The 19049-nt window shown below is 48.9% G+C and overlaps 1 protein-coding gene across 1 annotated transcript in view; it reads right to left on the reverse strand.

The window, feature by feature from the left end:
• Window positions 1–8724: 8724 nt before the first annotated feature.
• The window catches only part of SETD3 (SET domain containing 3, actin histidine methyltransferase), a 64107-nt gene continuing 53782 nt past the window's right edge, over window positions 8725–19049 (reverse strand). The window contains exons 10-13 of the mRNA XM_002917459.4: window positions 18050–18216; window positions 17086–17171; window positions 10751–10911; window positions 8725–10053 (exon numbers count right to left, since the gene is read on the reverse strand). Of these exons, the coding sequence (XP_002917505.1) occupies window positions 9616–10053; window positions 10751–10911; window positions 17086–17171; window positions 18050–18216 (852 nt within the window). The 3' untranslated portion in view covers window positions 8725–9615. The remainder of the gene's footprint in view (window positions 10054–10750; window positions 10912–17085; window positions 17172–18049; window positions 18217–19049) is intronic.

A 19049-nucleotide genomic window follows, 5' to 3' on the forward strand; every position in this document is an offset into this window, starting at 1 on the left:
GGATAGCCACTGCAAGAAGTCAGCATGCAACCCCAGGCCTCCCCCTGAGGGTTTAAGCTCAGAGAAGCGGGGGTGGGGAGGGCGGGGAGGGCCAGAGGGCAGGGCGCGGAAGAGGCAGGATGCTGGCTCCTTGCCCATCATTGGTGTTGTGGGATACACAGATGCAAGGTACATTCAGTCTTAACATATTTGACATATTGCTTCTTTGAGTTGAGCACACCGGTAACGAGAAGCCTTTATTTCTACAACACAACAGCAGCAACGAAGCCTGCCCCTCGGGTCAGGTTCTTGGGTAGGTCTGGGAAGGTACCTGCTCTCAAGAGTGTGGGATGCAAGCATTGGGCTCTGTTTCCCAGGGTAGCCTCCTGGCAGCGGTTCGTCCCAGGGGGCGCTGCCACCAGGGGGCGCTGCCGGAGCAGGGGGGTGCGGTCACCCAGGCAGGAGCCCCCATGAAGGCTTGCGGGGAGTTGACCTTGAGCGCTGGGGGGGTTTGATGAGAGTGGAAAGGGAGGCTTGGTTTATCTTGTTTGGGGGGCAAAGGAGGGCTTTGTGGGCCCTCTCTGCTGTGAGTCGTCCATTCTGGGGGGCTGCCCACGGGGGCGGTGTGGAGGAGGGGGGCGCAGGGCTCCCACCGCACCCGCCCTCTAGTCAGGGCCACTCGGCCACGTCCTCTGCCGTTGGCCCATCTGTGGGTTCGTCTGAAGGATGCAGCCCAGCAGGTGACACGTTGGTTCTTCACTCGCATTGTACTTGTGCAAGTTTGCAGAAATTACTTTTTAAAATGTGCAGATGCAACCGTTGAAGCCTGAAGTCTACGTACCTGAATGGCTGGAATCTTGAGATGATTTAACAAGCGCATGTACTCATATTATCCTACTAACTGCGTGCAGTATTTGGGCTTAATTTTTCTACTTCCTCAGCTTGTAATCTACTCCCCTTCCATCAGATACACAGCGATTCTCTTCTTCCAGGATCAGCTGTTTTATAATCATCCGTCTGACAGCAGGACTACACCCTTGCACTCATTTAATAACTATTTATCATCCTCTATCAGCCCATTTTCAGAAAGGAATAAGTTAAGTGCTCCAGAAATTGGAAAAAAATTGAAATTTGACCTTTATTAACTGGGTTAATTGTCAAAATCTCTGCTTGTAAAAAAAATTAATGACCAAAAAGTGTAACTTTTAGAGTTTCAAAGATTAGGTTAATGTCCAAGGAAGTATAAACTTTGACCTTCTTGACACATGTCATAAGTAACATCTATCCTAATAAATTGCTACCTGTGGGCAATTATAAAATTTTCCCTGTATCCAATCACACAATTTAATTGCTGCTGGAAATCCTGGCTTCCTTCGAGTTAGCCTGGAGAATTATCTGATGCCTACACGAGTCGTTTTGTATTTGTTTCAGGGAGATTGCTTGTTCACTTGGGTTTCTAGACACGGCAGTGTTCACAGACAAAGAGCCTGGCCTCCTCGACCATAAACGGCAGGACAGCCCCAGGAATGACGTGGAAGCTGAGGACAGCTTCTATGCCTGACTCAGTCTATCACTGACCCTGGATCCCTCCCCTCGTTAGTTGTCCACTTAGGATAGGGTGACGTAGGTGTGGCCCTGTAATTTATGCTGTTACTGGTAGACGGTCAAGTCAACCCCACACAGGGTCAACAGGTGGTTTCTTAAATGCCCTCACCTGGGGATGGGTGTCTGCCGACTGGTTTGGGAGAAAGGCACGAATCCCCGCTGTGTATGCTCTCCCAGGCCAGCCTTGTTAACACGTTTCTTTCTGCAAAGGACACAGGGATTTCACTGTCATTTACGGAGTCCCTCTAAAGCGGTGACGCTGGGTCCCCTCTTGGAATTGCAGCACTCATTCCAAACATCCCAGAATGTCAGAAAACCTGAGGATAACCCCCATTCCCGGAGGCTTGTTTTCAAAGCACTTAAGTGAAGGTGTGAAGAGAAATCAGAACTACATTCTCTATTGTTTGGTGACAGAAATGAACCTTTTTGGGGGAGGTAGGGAGTAAAAGACCGAGAAACAGCAAGCAGGTCACCTACGAAGTCGTATATGGTGGAATGTAAAGGCCTGGCCAGGCTCTTTTCTGTTAAGAATAGAAAAAGGGAAGGCTGCCGCAGCCTCGGCCCAGGCCGGTGGGTCGTCCGTGAGTCCCCACCCCGTCGTTGGCAAGCACCGCGTCGTGCGCTGTGCATCCCGGGCCCTGGTATCAAGTCACTGCTGGTCACTGACCCAAAGCGCATCAAGGAAGCAACACTGGGGCGAGTCCCTGTGGCACCAAGACCCTGAGGTGAACATCTGTCATCGGCTCAACATCACGACTGGACCTGCGCTTTGTCGTCTGTCGAACAGGCCCTTTGCCATCTGCCCCCGCCACCTGGGTGAGGCGGAGACGGCAGCAGGTCAAGTGTGTCTGGGTCCTTGTGGGGAAGCACCTGTACCTCGAGGGTCTTCAGTTAAAGCCCTGCTGTCCCGAGCCTCCGAGAAGAGGCCTGGGGGTGACCGCTGTGTCTAACCCTTGGGGAAACCAAGGGCCCTGCGCCCCTCCTTCCTCACCCCGTGCCCCTCCCCTGGCCACGTCAGGTTGAATGGCACTGAGTGAGTCCCTAAAGGAGACAGCCTCTTCTGTCACTGTGAATTCAGAGCCTAAAGCCGAACGTTACTGGGCTTCTAGCACCCCGAGGGCTCACCCGTTACTCAGCGAACCAGCCAGGCCCACTGCATCCGGCCCCTGGTGCCGAGCTGGTGGCTTTTTGTCGACGTCCCTGGCGCAGAGGTCACCGGCTTCCACAGCACCCTGCCTGCCCATGCAACCAAAATGCACGCGACCAGGCCACTGCGTGCACACCCCAAACCCGCTCGGCACCCCAAACCCACTCGGCACCCCGGTGTCGTGAAAACAGCACTGCAAGGGCTTTTCTGTAAAACGCCACCTTTGTTGGAGCAGCCGGTACAGTGAGTAGCACCTGCTTCCAGGGAGGAGGAGGGGAGGCTGCTGACACGGGGCAGAGGCGATGAACGCACCCTGCCGGCGATCCGGCCCGATGCTTGCACCCAGCGCAGAGCGGGGGAAGAACATCCCCGCCCCTTCTCCTGCTCCAGCGTCCCAAACAGCCATCCCGGTCCTTTTATTTTTATTTTTTATTTATTTATTTATTAAAGATTTTATTTATTTATTCAACAGAGATAGAGACAGCCAGCGAGAGAGGGAACACAAGCAGGGGCAGCGGTAGAGGAAGAAGCAGGCTCATAGCGGAAGAGCCTGATGTGGGGCTCGATGCCATAACGCCGGGATCACGCCCTGAGCGGAAGGCAGACGCTTAACCGCTGTACCACCCAGGCGCCCCATCCCAGACCTTTTAAAACCCTAGGAGTGTTCCACCGCAATTTCTGGACTGCCATTACGCTGCAGTCTTTGTGGCACGACACTTGATTCATTAGATGGCGTAAGCCCGAAGCTGCCGGTTGTGACGACTGCCAGTGACCAAAATAAAACCCAACTTTTCCTGCACGTCTCGTATGAAAAAGTGGTTAAGTGTTTCGCTAGCTGCCGGTCAGGACTCACCTGGCAACACGATTTGGAGCCAGCTAGAGCGTTCTTTACAAATTGAGGGCTGCTGGGGTGGCCCTCACGTGTCCCAGGCCCCTACGTTCCGGGGAGGGTTTGTTCTGAGCTGCCTGTGAGATTTACTGGAGAACCTAAAGCCAAGAAGTCCCGACACGCCTCCTCCAGGACGGGTCTTCGTACTTACAAACAGGCTCGCAGAAGAGAGGGAGCTACTGTCAGTTTGGGAGATCTGCCAGGATGCGCCTGGTGAGTGCGACCGTGACACACAGTACGGGTCTGCTCCTGTGACTGCAGGGCTCACGGGAAGACTCGGGGTCCACACAGCACCTCCTCCTTCAGGATGCGGAGCCTGGGGTCCTGCCACGGTGGAGTTCCCAGGCTCACCACCACGACACTCCAGTAACGCTGGCAGCGTTTTCCTGAGCACCTACTGTGTGCCGGGCTCCGTGCCGGAGTCCCACAGAACAGCTCCTCCTCCCTGCACCACCGGCGTCACTCCATTCCACGGGAAAAACAAAATCAAGGCCTCGAACCTCAAGAAACATGCCGTGGGGCCCAGACCACAGAGGACAAAGGAGCGACCAGGACTCCACGTTAAGTCTGCCTGGTTTCAGAGGCCATCCATGTTTTTTGGACGAACGGTTTCCTTGGGTCTAAAATGTTGGCTGTAGGTTCAAATGCAAACGCTCTTGAATGACGGAGCCTCACCAGCATTTACGCTGGCGGGGGCCTTTGTTCGTGGGTTTCTTTCCGGGAGAGCAAATGTCACGTGCATGAAAGGCGGACAGCGTGTGAGGATGGGAGCTCCGGGGGTGGGGGGGGGGGTCCCGGCACACTCTGGGAAGGGAGGAACAGGGCACCGGACGAGCCTCCCGGGGGGCACGTGGGCCCCGAGAGCCCCACCCAGTCGGGCACTCTGATTTCAGCAGCCCTGGTCAGCCTACAAGTAGCTTCCCCAGAACCATGCGCTGGTAAGACAGGAAAGGATGCTTTGAGGTTCAAGTCACAACACGGTCCTCTTCTACCGGAACACTCTGGAAGGGTCGGGGTACAAGAGGAAACAAGGGGTGAGATTCCACACCAACGTGGTTCCGGGAGGGAGGAGGCGTCCCCTCAGTGGGGGAGCCGTGCAGAGCACGCCCGAGGTGCCAGTAACGACGCCGGACACCAAGGACGCGAGGCTGAGCCAGCACGGCCACGGAACGCCACCTGCACACCCGCACACGTGCCCATAAGCGGGGGTGCAGCGGGGCCTAGGCCATGCCTGGGGGGCTCTCCGTGGCCTGGAACCAAAGATGCGAGTTTTGACAGAGTGCTATACCCACGTGTGTACGCACACACGCAGCTGTATGCATGTATGCATATGTCCGTGTTTGTGTGCACATTTGCGTATGTAAAACATATGCTCGTGCACACACTCACACACAGGTATGTGTGAGTCGGAGCTGATGAGTGTGACGATCTGCATGAACGTTCCCAACTCCACAAATCGGCGCTCTGAGTCCACAAAGACTCCTCTGCCTTCCTGTCCTGCTTCTGCAGGAGACACCCGCCGCCTTTGGGGCAATTGCTACATCCTTTCACCTAAAGAAGCTTATTCATTACAAGTTGGTAAAACCCCCTGGGGGCTCTCCTCGTGGTAGCAGGCACGGTGCTCAGGATTCAGTCCCTGCAGGATCCCTTCTCCCCCAGAGGCATGGACTTCCTGGCTCTCCCTGCCCCCACTGCAGGGCGCACAAACGGACCCAACGGCCTGTCGGAGGTCCTTCCCCCACCATCTCTCCCCCCAGTACTACAGCACGCAGTCTACCCCTCTAATGCTGTGGTGTGGTCTGCCCAGATTCTTCGTTCAAGGGCCCAGCCCGCCACCCTGAGGGCAGCAAGGGTTCTGGGAATCTTGAATTACTCACAGAAGCTGCCATTGCACCAGGAACACAACTCCCGCTAAGTCCAGCTCTGAAGTTCCTCAAGTCAATGGACAGAGGCAAGCTGCGTGTCTGCAGAGCAGGGTCCGTTTTTGCTACGCCCAGTCCCACGAACATTTTCTGCCTCCTGAGAATGGCTCAGACTTAGAACAGAGTCCTAACGAACATCTCCTGAATGCTCGGCACGTGCACACACTGTGCCACCAGCCTGCACACACACGAGCTCACTGGGTCGTCCCAGAGCCGGGAGAGGCAGGAAGCACGGTTATCTTACAGGAGGGTACAAAACGTCCGGACTGTGCCCGGTCCCGCGGCGAGAGGAACGAACCCGAGCCTGTGCTGGGAATGTGCACACTGGCCACTGCGGATGGCCTCCCCACGCTTCTGCAAAGTGATTAACAAAATCAAAGCACCCCGGACACTGAGAACACCGTCTTCAGCATGGTCACCCTGCTGGTGGGTGTCCTTAGAAAGTGCTCCCTCACTCGGGGGCCATCTGCCTCCCCACCCGCAGGCCCCGGCTGTGCCTCTGCGGAGACTCTGACGGGACCCACCCCTCCTGTGCTCTGCCCAAGCGCACCCAGGCCCAGCACTGCAGCGTCATTTGAATAACAAATTCGCCAGTGCATTTAAATACAATTCCAGTTACTCGAATTCAATTTACACACGGCATCTTAGGAATACATTATATAAGGAGCTGCGGATGAAGACAGTAGGCTGACCCCTAACGAGGTGACTGGATTCTACTCTACGCTGCCTGAAATTGACATTCAGATCTGACTGAGCCCAAATCTTGGCTCGGGACATCAGCTATACCCGACTGAATATGCTCGTTTTGCCAGATCAATAATACGAACATGGCACAATATATCACATAAAAAGCTTCTTCCCGTAGCCATGGTTACAGCACTTTAAGATCTGGGCTCTCTGAAACTCACCCCCCAAAACCAGCCTCCACGATGACTCCTCATTTTCTTTACGGACAGTCCTACTTTAGGGCTAAGCTCAAGTCACAGGTACTTTCTTCAGTTTTGGGGGTTTTTTTCCCTTAATTCTTTCACTCCAACATGTACATAGTAACCACCAAAAAATACGGGAAGTCATCATTTACAGAAAAATTCCTATGTTTAAGTGAAGGCTTAATTTACCATAACCCTGTGTACTGTATTGGGAACCTGAGAATATTCTTAATGTCTTACCCTGTATCTCTCTCCAAACAAACAAACAAATACATACATACATCATTCAGTGAGGCTGTTCTAGAAACTATTGGGGGAAGTCACCTATCAAATGCCAGTTTGCGTGGAGAAACTGGGTGGTTTTTCTAGGCTGGTACAATCTAATTGCTAAGTGTTTACACAAATAACACGCAAAGCTAAGAAACAGAAGCAGGGGCTGGCGTTCTTCCAGAGACTACCCTGAACAGCCTCCCGTCCAGAAGCATTAAGAAAAAAGTAAACTTGAAACTGATTTGAGAGAAAGGTCTATTTTTGTGACAGATGGCAGTGAGGGTTCTTCAATGCCAATTTAATCACTTTTCCTCGATTTTCAAATGCTTACATTGTGGCTCCAAGTGTTTGTGCACGAGCACTGGATCTGCGACCCCAAAACAGGGCAGGAGGGTGACTCATGTGCACCGTGGTCTCACGGTCAGCTGAGGGCCATTCCACCCAACTCAGGGAAGCGAGGCTGCTTGACAGATACTCCATCCTCCCACAGTGACAAGTTCTGTTCTTGGGGCACCAGGGTGGCTCAGTCAGTTGAGCGTCTGCCCTCGGCTCAGGTCATGATCCCGGGGTCCTGGGATCGGAGCCCTGCATTGGGCTTCCTGCTTAGTGGGGAGTCTGCTTCTCCCTCTCCCTCTGTGCTCGCTCACACACACACTCTCTCTCTCTAGCTCTCAAATAAATAAATCTTTAAAAAAAAAAAGAGAGAGAGAGTTCTGTTCTTATGAGCACCATTTCTATGTCACAAAGGCAAAGGCCATCCTTGACTGGGAGACTAATGTATAGAATCACTTTTTGGTCCAATTACCTGAACAAACAGACATGTCAGTGGGGAGTTAGCAGACAGAGCAGTCTCCAAATTTTTAAGCAGGGACTTTTGATAATCACCTTACAAGTAAGAGAAGAAACAGAGTCCCCAGGGGGCCATGATGACCCCCAAGAGCACTGCTGTGCGGGCCAGCACCCGAAGCCCGACCCCCACCAGGCCTGTGTCAGCTCCATCTGGACTCGTGTCTTTTCCAGGGAATATTCTAACAACCGCCCCGTCTCATGACACTGTTTTACATCTCAACTGTATATAATTTTTCCAAGGACTGTATTTAATACAAGACTTAACTCTGAAAGCAAAGAGAAAACGTATCTACAGACATCTGGTGATTAAAGTCCGAGTCTACGGGGGGGCTTCTATACCAGAACAGAAAGCGCCTCGAATACACAGTTCTGCCTTTTGGAAACGGATCTGCAGGCTCCACAGGCTACTCAAGTCTTTGGTAAAGCATATCGGCTACAAGGCTGATGGGGGTTTGCAATCACAGGCGCCCTTAGGAAGACGCCGGAGCTGCCGGCCCATCGACGTGGGGGAGAGTTACGGGCATCGGTCAACACCGGTAATGCCGCCAACCACGTGTAAAAGTGAAACCTGCCCCTCGTGTTTAACGGCCTCCTGAGCTCTAGAAGGCAATGCACCCTCAGAGCAGGATTAAGTAACTTATCTGCGGACCCGCGTCTTCTCCTAGGAGAAACAGGGAGAACATCCTTAAGACCACCTGCGTGCAGCAACGGTCACCAAAACGGCGGGGCCCATAATTTACACAGCATTTTCCAAAATAAGTGCTGTCCCTCGCAGTTAGGAGCTCGGAGATGATGTGCAAACTTGCAGTTGAGGAAGACCAGCCATGTGCGGCCTAAGAGCTGGTAGCTTCTGGGCACACCATCCCAGGCCTTCACTCCCCGAAAACGTAAGAGCACCCCTGTTGGTGTGTGCCTGCTGCTGCCAGGCCCTCCCCAGGGCAGCCCCTGCAGGCCGGGCGCGGCTGACCTCAGGCCCATCGTGCAGCTCCACATCCCTGGGGCCAGCACAGCACCGGGCACAGGCCGCGTGCACAGGCCGCGTGCACACCCGCTCCGAGAGCAAGCAGGATGGTTTGCGCCAAGGCTCAATTCAAAGGGCCTGTCCCCACTTAAAGAAAAGGAATAGACAAAAAATATTAATCATGTTTTCCTTTTAATAAGGCTGTTTACTCAAAAGTGTAGCTTTGAAAATCTCTAGCTTGTTGTGAAAACCAGAAAAGCCAGGGAGCCGCCGCATTCTGAACACCACCACGGCGACCGGGGGCCGCCGCCATCTGCAGCCCTCCGGGACCGACGCGGGAAATCATATGCAACACTTGAAAATCAGAGCCAACATTTAAAATTAGGAGGATGATGCATGTCCTACTGTGATTCAAGGAGAAAGGACAAGCTCTTAACACAGTAAAACAAAACACAAAAAGTCAACAAATCTTTAGAAATCACTAGACATGTGTATATAATTAGGATTATCATCAACATTTAAAACTATTAAAAATAAGGTTGCCACCTTCACTTTTCTTGTACCGGGGTGTTATTCTTTTAGGAAAAAAACAAAGAAAAGGTTTCGCCCCGACCCTCAAGTTTCCAAACCCCAAGCCCGTTCTGTGCTGCGCAAACCCCCCCCACGCTGAGCCCCAGAGCACCGCCCCCCAGTCCTGCTGGCAGGAGGCAGAGCGGCTCTCGCTCCGGTTGTCAAGATGACAGGACCACAAAAGCACAGCTGAGAGCACAACTGCATTCTTCCCCAGGAAGAAAACACATTTGCCCACAATGGGTCTACAGAATCTTCCAAAGCACCTCGTGGTGGCTTGATAACTTGTTTGTTTTGCCCAGAAGCAAGATGGCAATCTTAATCAAAGAGGGAAGCTAGATTTTTTTAAATAACTTAAAAAAAATCATCTTTATATAAAGCAGCAAAAACATCTTTTCCTCTCTGCAGAAAGAAAAAACGAGAAAACACAGCGATGTAAATGGACGGTTCATCAGCGTTTGCTCAACTGCACTCCCCACAGACGGCGCGTCCTCTCAGAGCTGCTGCCCCCCAGCGCCCACAGCGCCGTCTGAAGAAGATTCTTTGGTGCCTTCAGTCGCTCTTTTACTTTCCTCCTGATTTAAATTTTCCTTTTCTGACCTGGTCCCGTTGGGGATAGAGTTTTCGCCATTCACGAGCCCGTTTTCCACGGCCTTCGCCCTGCTGACGGCCTCCGTGAGGGTGAGGGCCTCCTGCACCCCGGCCTCCTCCTCCAGGTTCCGCAAGGCCAGGGGCAGCCTGGCGCCCGCCGCGCCACTCTCCTCGCACCGGGGCAGCGGGGCCCCTGCCTGCATCTGCTTGCGGTAGTGCTCCCGGTTCGCAGCCGCGCTCTTCACCGCTTTTTCCAAAATCTCTTTTTCTCCTAAGCGCAGCTTGATGGCCATTGTTGCGCGAACAGAAAGGTCGTGGTTTTTCAAGAAGGATTTGTCTTCCTGGAAATGAAAAAGAGCAAAATTAATTATAAGAAATCTAAATCAGCAAAAGTACAGAGACAGAAGGCAGATCAGTTGTTGCCAGGCATGGGGGCACGAGGGAAATGTGAGGGGTGACAGAAGGTTCTAGAACTTGACTGTGGCAGTGGCTGCAGGGCTATGTGCTTATATCAAAATGTACACTTTACAAGCGTGGGTTGTGTTGTATTTAAATTACAACCCGAGAAAGTGGTCATAAAACCAAAATGGTGAGCCTCAACCACACGGCGCCACACCGTGTCCGACAGGGAACTTGGCTTATTTTAAAAATCGTTCCGTTGTCTGTCTCCTGCACTGCCAGTCCCAGGGCTCAGTGCCGGGCTGAATGAATGAATGAACGAACGAACGAACAAACAAGGGCATGAGAAGCATGTGAAGTCAGTGGCACAATGGTAAACCTGGAAAGCACAAATGAAAACTCAGAATTACAGAAAAGTGTTGAATAATTTTTAAAATTCATCTTCTAGTCAACAAGGAAGGCCTCAACAGGATTCTTTTGATAAGTATAAATGTGTTAAATAGGAAAATATTAGTAAGTTGAATGAAAAATATCAGATATACAACGATTTTGCTAATGAGAGTCATTTAGGAAGGAATCTCCTTAAAAATCCCTGAAAACATGACAAAGCTCAAATCCTCATTGAAGTGATCTAATTACCTCAATAGTTGTTTTGTATGTTTTTAAAAGAAGCGAGGCTCGATCTTCAAGAAATGTCCAAAGTCTGACCTCATTGTCCCAGCTAACAGGATATTCAGAATTACCCAAAGTGAAGATTCTGTCGAGAGCATTATCTCCCAGCAAATGTTCCTTCAATTCTTCTGCAGAAATACAAACAGCCATCTGTGAGGAAGGAAACAGCACGGCTTCTCATTTTAACAAGCAGCCCACCTTGGAAAATATCTTCCCCAGCGACGTCACCCTCCTGTGGTGAAAAGCTCCCCCGGATCGATGGGCCAGGCGGTTCCAGGCTCTCCAAAGTAAATCAGTGCTAGCTTTCCCAATCTGGAGTCCAGAACAAACCTTGGCGCGGCCCTCCACCTCTCGTTGCTTTTATGAGGGACACTGAGAGCTTTCAGACAGTTTCACAAGATACGTTCTAAGGACAATCTACAGGGACACGTCCCTCATTCTGCGACAGCCTTCCCGCAAACCACACGCTCCGTCACACCAGCAGGGTCAACCAGACGTTCAGGTGAACAATGTAAGTAGTACAAGTGGGTGACAGCACAGCGATCCAGTGACCCTTCTAAATTTAAATCAGATTGGTGTGCACGGCGGCGGAGGGCCTGACAAAGCTATTTATCTCCTCTTATAACACATAAACCACAAACCGAAAGAAATAAGAAAATGGACTATAAAAACCTTAGTTAATGAAAAATGTGCCTATATCCCTCACTTGTCAGGAATCTAAACAGAAATTACAAGTAAACATAAGTGAACATCTCAATTACCTTCAAATACATTTAAGAGAAGGAAAGGATTCAGCAACTGCTCTGAGCGTTTCAGCTCCTGGCACATTATTTTCAAGAGACCCAAACATGCTGATCGTATTCATGCTCAAGAAATACACCCCAACTTCTTATGTAATCATGAGACAGTATCTCTTTCAGAGCCAAATGCCCCACAGCTGTCACTATTCACAATTCAAACCCAAGAATCGGCTGCCAGCAAACCAAACTTTTATTAGTATTAGAGGAATTCAAAGAATACATCAATTGTCTTGACACGACAAATTGTCTTTCTATGACTAAAGAGATACTAAAGAGAGTCAGCGGACCTAAAATGATTCAACCAGGTTGTTTTTTAAGGGAAAAAAAAGTTAATCTAATGTTCAAAAAAAAATTTATTAAGTGGCATTTCTTAGCAAAAGATCATGATAAAATTCAGGGTTTTTATATTTTGGATCCTATAGTCTATATTCTTTGTATAAAGTGCTGAAAAGTTGAAACATGCTTCCTGAGTGGTAGAGATTTCTTTTCAGAAGCCCCCTCACTAAGGTCACTGGCTTTGTTTTCTTCCTAAACCCACCCAGGTTCTGCCCTCAACACTGGAAAGCTAAAGGGCACAAGCAGTGCCTTCTTTCTCTGCTACTTTTAACAGTGAAACTGGGCTCATTCACTCTAACAGGGACATGAACCCCCCCCATAAGGGGCGACATGAGGCCGTGTCACCATGTGACCAAAGCCCTCGTGAGTAGGCCCCCTCCCCTGCTTGCCCGCAGGTAACAAAGCCCTGACAGATTCTCTGCGTCCCCACAGGGGCTCTGTGCCCTCACCCGGCCACCACAGGAGTGCACGTGTGGCCACCCCAGAGAGGGACCAGTGCCCTCGCTCCTCAGCCTGGCTCCGGTCAAACGCTGGTTCACCCAGACCCCTGGAGTGCTGGGATCTCTTCCACTGATCCTGTCCTTTGTGAACCAGCGGGAGCCACGTGGGATGCCTGGGGCGCAGGCCGGGCCCCGACATAGGGCCATCACCTGCTAGCTGAGGGCCACGCTCCTCCTGCTCTTTGAACTGCAGTTTCCGCGTCAGTCACGTGAGAATCCCTATGCCTCACGAGCCTGCTGAGGATGAACACGACGTCCGCACCACATGGGGCACAGCGCCTGGGTGCTCACGAATGACAGTGGTTGGTGCCACTGTCGTCTTGGTTATAGACTCCTTCAGGATATGAACCGTGCCCATCAATTTCATGCCTCTGTATCGTATGCAGGAAAAGTGCACAGGAAACCCTTCACGCAGGCTCGCTGAACTGAACCGTGAGCCACGACCCAAGGACAAACGAGCCAGAAGCTCTGACTTGAGGGGTAGTGAGTCTCTAGTGCTGTGGCTGCTCAGAAGGACCAAGGCCCATCTCGCGGCTCTGTGGGTTCTGCAGTCGGTGTCTACACTGCCTGTGCCTGGGGACTACTACTACCACCACCTCCACCCTGATGTCAAACCCGGGCCCGGAGAGCACTTCTCCCGCATGTGGACATGCAGACAGGGGGCTGAGGACAGCAGAGTCCCTCAGACTCCCCGCCACGGGCCACAGTTTGCCTCCACAGACCAAACCGCCCTTTCCCTGCGACCTGGGCAGCTTCCTCGGGAGGAGCGCTTCTCTGTCCGTTCAGGTAGATGGTAACTCACTCACTCACTTCTTCCTACCCAATCTGGTTTGCACAGGATTTAAAGTAGTTTACAACAGCAAACACACACAATTACAAGTGAAACCTCAGGGAAGGGAATAATAAAGATTAGAGCAGATAATAAATGATATAGAAACTAAAAAACAAAACAATAGAACAGATCAATGAAACCAGGAGCTGGTTGTTTGAAAAAATTAATAAAACCGATAAACCTCTAGCCAGACTCACAAAAAGAGAAAGGCCCCAAGTAAGTAAAATCACAAATGAGAGAGGAGAAATAGCAACCAATACCACCACAGAAATACAAATGATCTTAAGAGAATATCATGAAAAATTACACGCCAACAAACTGGACAATTTGAAAGAAATGGATAAATTCCTAGACACATGTAAACTACCAAAACTGAAACAGGAAGAAATAGAAAATGTCAACAGAGCCATAACGAAGAAAGAAATTGAATCAGTAACCAAAAATCTCCCAACAAACAAAAGTCCAGAGCCAGATGGCTTCCCAGGCGGATTCTACAGACATGTAAAGAAGAGTTAATACCTACCCTCAAACTATTCAGAAAATATAAAAGGAAGGAAAGCTTCCAAATTCATTCTATAAGGCCAGCATTACCCTGATAACAAAATCAAATAAAGACACCACAAAAAAGAGAACTACAGGCCAATAGCCCTGACGAACACGGATGCAAAAATTCTCAATAAAATACTAGCAGATTGAATCCAACAGTACATTGAAAGAATCATTCACCATGATCAAGTGGGATTTATTCCTGGACTGCAAGGGTAGTTCAATATTCACAAATCAATCAACGTGATACGCCACATTAATAAAAGAAAGGATACGAACCATAGGATCCTCTCAAGAGACGCAGAAAAAGCATTTGACAAAGTACAACACCTATTCATGATGAAAACCCCTCAACGAAGTGGTAGGTTTAGAGGGAGCAAACCTCAACATAATAAAGGCCATTTATGGAAGACCCACAGCTAACATCACCCTCAGTGGGGAAACACTGAGAGGTTTTCCTGTATGGCCAGGAACGAGACAGAGATGTCCACTCTCACCATTGTTATTTAACATAGTACCAAAGTTCTAGCCACAGCAATCACACAACAAAAAAAATAAAAGGCATCTGAATCAGCAAAGAAGTAAAACTTTCATTATTAGCAGAAGACATGATACTATATACAGAAAACTCAAAAGACTCCACCAAAAAAATTGCTAGAACTGATAAACAATTTCAGTAAAGTTGCAGGATACAAAATCAACATACAGAAGTGTGTTGCATTTCTATACACCAATTATGAAGCAACAGAAAGAGAAATCAAGCAATCAATCCTGCTTACGATTGTGCCAAAAGCAGTAAGATACTAGGAATAAACCTAACCAAAGAGGTAAGTGATCTGTACTCTGAAAACTAATGAACACTTATGAAAGAAACTGAGGAAGACACAGAGAAATGGAAAGACGTTCCATGTTCATGAATTGGAAGAACAAATATTGTTAAAATGTCTATGCTACCCAAAGCAATGCACACATTTCGTGCAGTCCCTATCAAAATACCACCAGCATTTTCCGCCAGGTCTAGAACAAACAATCCTAAAATTTGTACGGAACTACAAAAGACCCCGAATAGCCAAAACAATCTTGAAAAAGAAAAACGAAGCTTGAGGCATCACAACCTCAGACTTCAAGTTAGACTACAAAGTAGTAGTAATCAAAACAGCATAAAAACAGACACACAGATCAACGGAACAGAACTGAAGACCTAGAAATGAACCCAAGGCTATATGGTCAATTAACCTTTGACAAAGCAAGAAAGAATATCCAATGGAAAAAGACAGTCTCTTCAAAAAATGGTGTTGGGAAAACCGGACAGCAACGTGCCAAAGAATGAAACTGCACCACTGTCTTACACCACACACAAAAATAAAATCAAAATGGATTAAAGAGCTAAGTGTGAGACAGGAGACCGTTAAAATCCTAGAGAAGAACAGAGGCAGCAACCTCTTTGACCTTGACTGCAGCAACTTCTCACTAGCTATGTCCCCTGAGGTGAGGGAAACAAAAGCAAAAATGAACTACTGGGACCACATCAAGATAAAAAGCTTCTGCACAGCAAAGGAAACAATCAACAAAACTAAAAGGCAACCTACTGAATAGGGGAAGATATTTGCAAATGACATACCTGATAAAGGGTTAGTATCCAAAATATATAAAGAACTTACCAAACCCAACACCCAAAAAAGCAAATATTTCAATTAAAAAATGGGTAGAAGACATGAAAAGACGTTTTTCCAGAGAAGACATACAAAAGGCCGACAAACACATGAAAAGATGCTCAACATCAGTCATCGTCAGGGACACAGAAATCAAACCCACAATGACACCACCTCGCACCTGTCAGAATGGCTAAAATCAGTAAGACAAGAAACAACAGGTATGGGCGAGGATGCGGAGAAAGGGGAACCTCGTGCACTGTCAGTGGGGATGCAAACTGGTGCAGCCACTGTGGAAAACAGTACGGAGATCTCTCAAAGAGTTAAAAATAGAGCTACCCCATGACCCAGCAACTGCACTACAAGGTATTTACCCAAAGAATACAAAAATACTAATTCAGAGGGGTACAGGCACCCCGATGTATACAGCAGCGTTATCTACAATAGCCGAAGTGTGGAAAGAGCCCAAACGTCCACTGACCAATGAATGGATAAAGAAGATGTGGCAGATACGTACACTGGAATGTTACCCAGCCATCAAAAAGAATGAAATCTTGCCATTTGCAATGACATGGTTGCAGCTAGAGAGTATTATGCGAAGTGAAGTCAGTCAGAGAAAGATAAACACCATATGATCTCACTCATGTGGAATTTAAGAAACAAGGCAAAAGGGAAACAAGAGAGACAGACAAACCAAGAAACAGACTCTTAACTCTATGGAACACACTGATGGTTACCATGGGGGGATGGGGGTCGGGGGGAGATGGGGGAAATAGGTGATGGGGATCAAGGAGTGCCCTTGCAATCAGCACAGGGGATATATGGGAATCACTATGTCGTACATATTACACTGTATGTTAACTAACTGGAATTTAAATAAAAACTGGGGGAAAAAAAGTAAAAGTGAAACCTCAGGACCATGGGATTTGGCGGGGGGAGAGTACATTTTCAGACAAAAAATGAAAATGCAACCACAACAGATCAAATCTCAGTATGAGAAACCCCAAACATCTTGCCTGAAGCCAACGTAAAAGTAGGTGCTCACTACATACGTTTAACACTTTCTGTACCTGAAACCAGAGGCTGCAGACCAGAACATTCTGTGACGTAAACAGATTCTGTTTGCAGCGTTCATGACTCTAACAGGATGCCTGACATTAAAAAGCTTGCCAGCAGTTTCGGATCTGGAATGCAGAGTCAGTTGCCCGGTGAGGTCCTGTGGCCCACGCAGGCCACGCTGACCACATGACATCAGGGGGCACTCACAGATGTCAGCGCACCGTGAGTGAGAGAAGGCTATCTGGGGAGCAAGCACAGCGAAGGCTCCCCTCTATGAATGCAGAATTTTCATGCAGTCAGACGATCCCAGATGTTTTAAGTTTTCTTCCAACGCAGTAGAGAATCAGTTGTTTATTACAAATGAATATTGACAACCCATCAAGGATTTAATAAAACATTTCCAGAGTCAAACAGATCCACTTCGTTCTCCAACAGTGGCATCTCCCCTCTCCCCAGAAAGTGCTCTAGTTTTGAACACTTGTATCTTCAATCTGACTCTTTAATCTAAATCAATGATTAACACTTCATGAATATTTTAAAAAGTCAACATCTTTTTTTCCCCCCGGAAATCATTTACCTTCGGTCATGCAGAATACGCGAAGAAAAGCCAGGAGCTGGGCAGAGACCGGTGGATCAGTAAAATGCAGCGCAAACACACTGGAACTGACAAAAGTGGGAGCAACATTAGTCCCCTGCCTGGGCACCTGCTCCCAGCAAGTGAGACCCCTTCACTCTACACTCTGCAAGGTGGGTCGTCCTCAAGGGGCACTGACCCGCGAGACTCATCCCGACCCCTCGCCTGAGCCACGCCGGTACTGCCCTGGATGACTGGGAAGTGCAGGAGGGCAGGCTTCCCGCAGAGGATGGCGGTGACTGCCTCTGCCATCTCTCCGGAGTCTAAAAGCCTTCATCTCAGGGCACGTACGACACTCAGAGAATTAAGTGTGCCCGTGGTTCTTAAAAAATGTTAACAATAATTTATGTTGAGTTCACATTTTAATCATTAATCAAATATTGACAAGTTCAATAAAAACAGGTCTGGATAATCCATTTTCATTAAGAATGGTTCCTCCACTCCCTGGAGAACCAATAAATCACAATTCTTGTCTTCTTTATCATTTTGCACCTCAAATGCAAGAAAATCTTAAAGAATTTCGCCAGAAATTCTTGAAATCACTGGGGATCACGACTTCATTACAGTAACTAATGGTGGCAAAGAATTAACTGAAACAAATTGATCCAGGTCATTAACCTTTTCAAGGTGAAAGACACTAATGACCCACAGTATTTATTTAACTTAATGAGGAGTTCAGGCCGCATCCCCTGGAATGGACCATGAGTGCTCCCAGGGACACAACGACGTTTATCTGAAAACGCTGCTAAGTCTCCACGCATCTTTGCTTAAACCTGCCGTGTAGCAGGGATAAAGACACGGAGACAGGCCACTCTAGAGAAGCTGCAGGAACACACCAACAACCGTTTGCAAACAACTGGAAATACTCCAAGGAACACAGAAAAGAGGTGAGCATTTCTGTACGTACGTGGGGATGCCGGCGCGGGCCAGGACCTCGGCCTTCATGGCGTACAGCCGGTCACTCTTACTCACTCCCAGCTTTATTTTCACTCTGTCGTGTGAATTATTGTCAAAGAAAAAACCACTGTGGATCACAAACTCTGCATTTGACCGAGTGCCATAAAAAATGTAAATCTGAGATGCAGTAAAGAAAAAAATAAAGGGATATAAAAGAAATTTAACATCATTCTCAATACAGAGCAGGGCAAAGGATCAGTTCCCCTATGTCCCACTGGCCTGGCCACTACGGACACACAACAGCACACACTGACCATGCACCTCTCCTGAAGGCGCGCGATCCCGCAACCCCCCGCTGCCCAGACCGTCTGAGACGGGTGACAAGGGCATCTACTCCCACCACCACGTGGGCCTGACTGTCTCCCAGAGGAGCCCAGGCCGCAGTGCTCCCTGCCTCCTCCCTGTCTCCAGGACAGCAAGACTAGTACGTTATGGCTGCACCTGACAATTTGCGACCATCCCCCCTCTCCTTCTAATACTAGAGTCTCTTCTGGAACCAGATCTCAGACAACGTCTGTCGGACACTCATTTCCAGATCCTGTGGCAATTCGGCACCCAGCAGGAGGGTTTCTAACTCTTCTGCAGGAAGAGCCGATCAGCACAGAGTAATACTGTTCCTTTTGTCTCAGTTGGAACGTCAACAGTCGACGTCAGTTCTGCTTTCTGGGATTAACCGCTCGGTCATAAGCCCGAGAGGTAGAAAGTAGGCATTAAAAGATGGGCATTTTCAAATGTACTGAAAGGTTTGACCCTGCCCCCACCCAGGTTGTGAGAGAAAAATCCACAGATTAAAGTGGAAGTACAAGATCTCCGGCTCCTGATCCCCTTGTTTTTACCATTTAAATCAACAGCCTCTTTATAAACGAGGTTCCAATCAACAGAAAAAGAGACAGAACAATGCAGCTTATGCAATCGAAAAATGTGTTCTACTGTCATAATACAAAGTTTAT

Source organism: Ailuropoda melanoleuca, chromosome 14 (genome assembly GCF_002007445.2).
Source record: "Ailuropoda melanoleuca isolate Jingjing chromosome 14, ASM200744v2, whole genome shotgun sequence".
In the NCBI taxonomy this organism is placed as follows: Eukaryota; Metazoa; Chordata; class Mammalia; order Carnivora; family Ursidae; genus Ailuropoda; species Ailuropoda melanoleuca.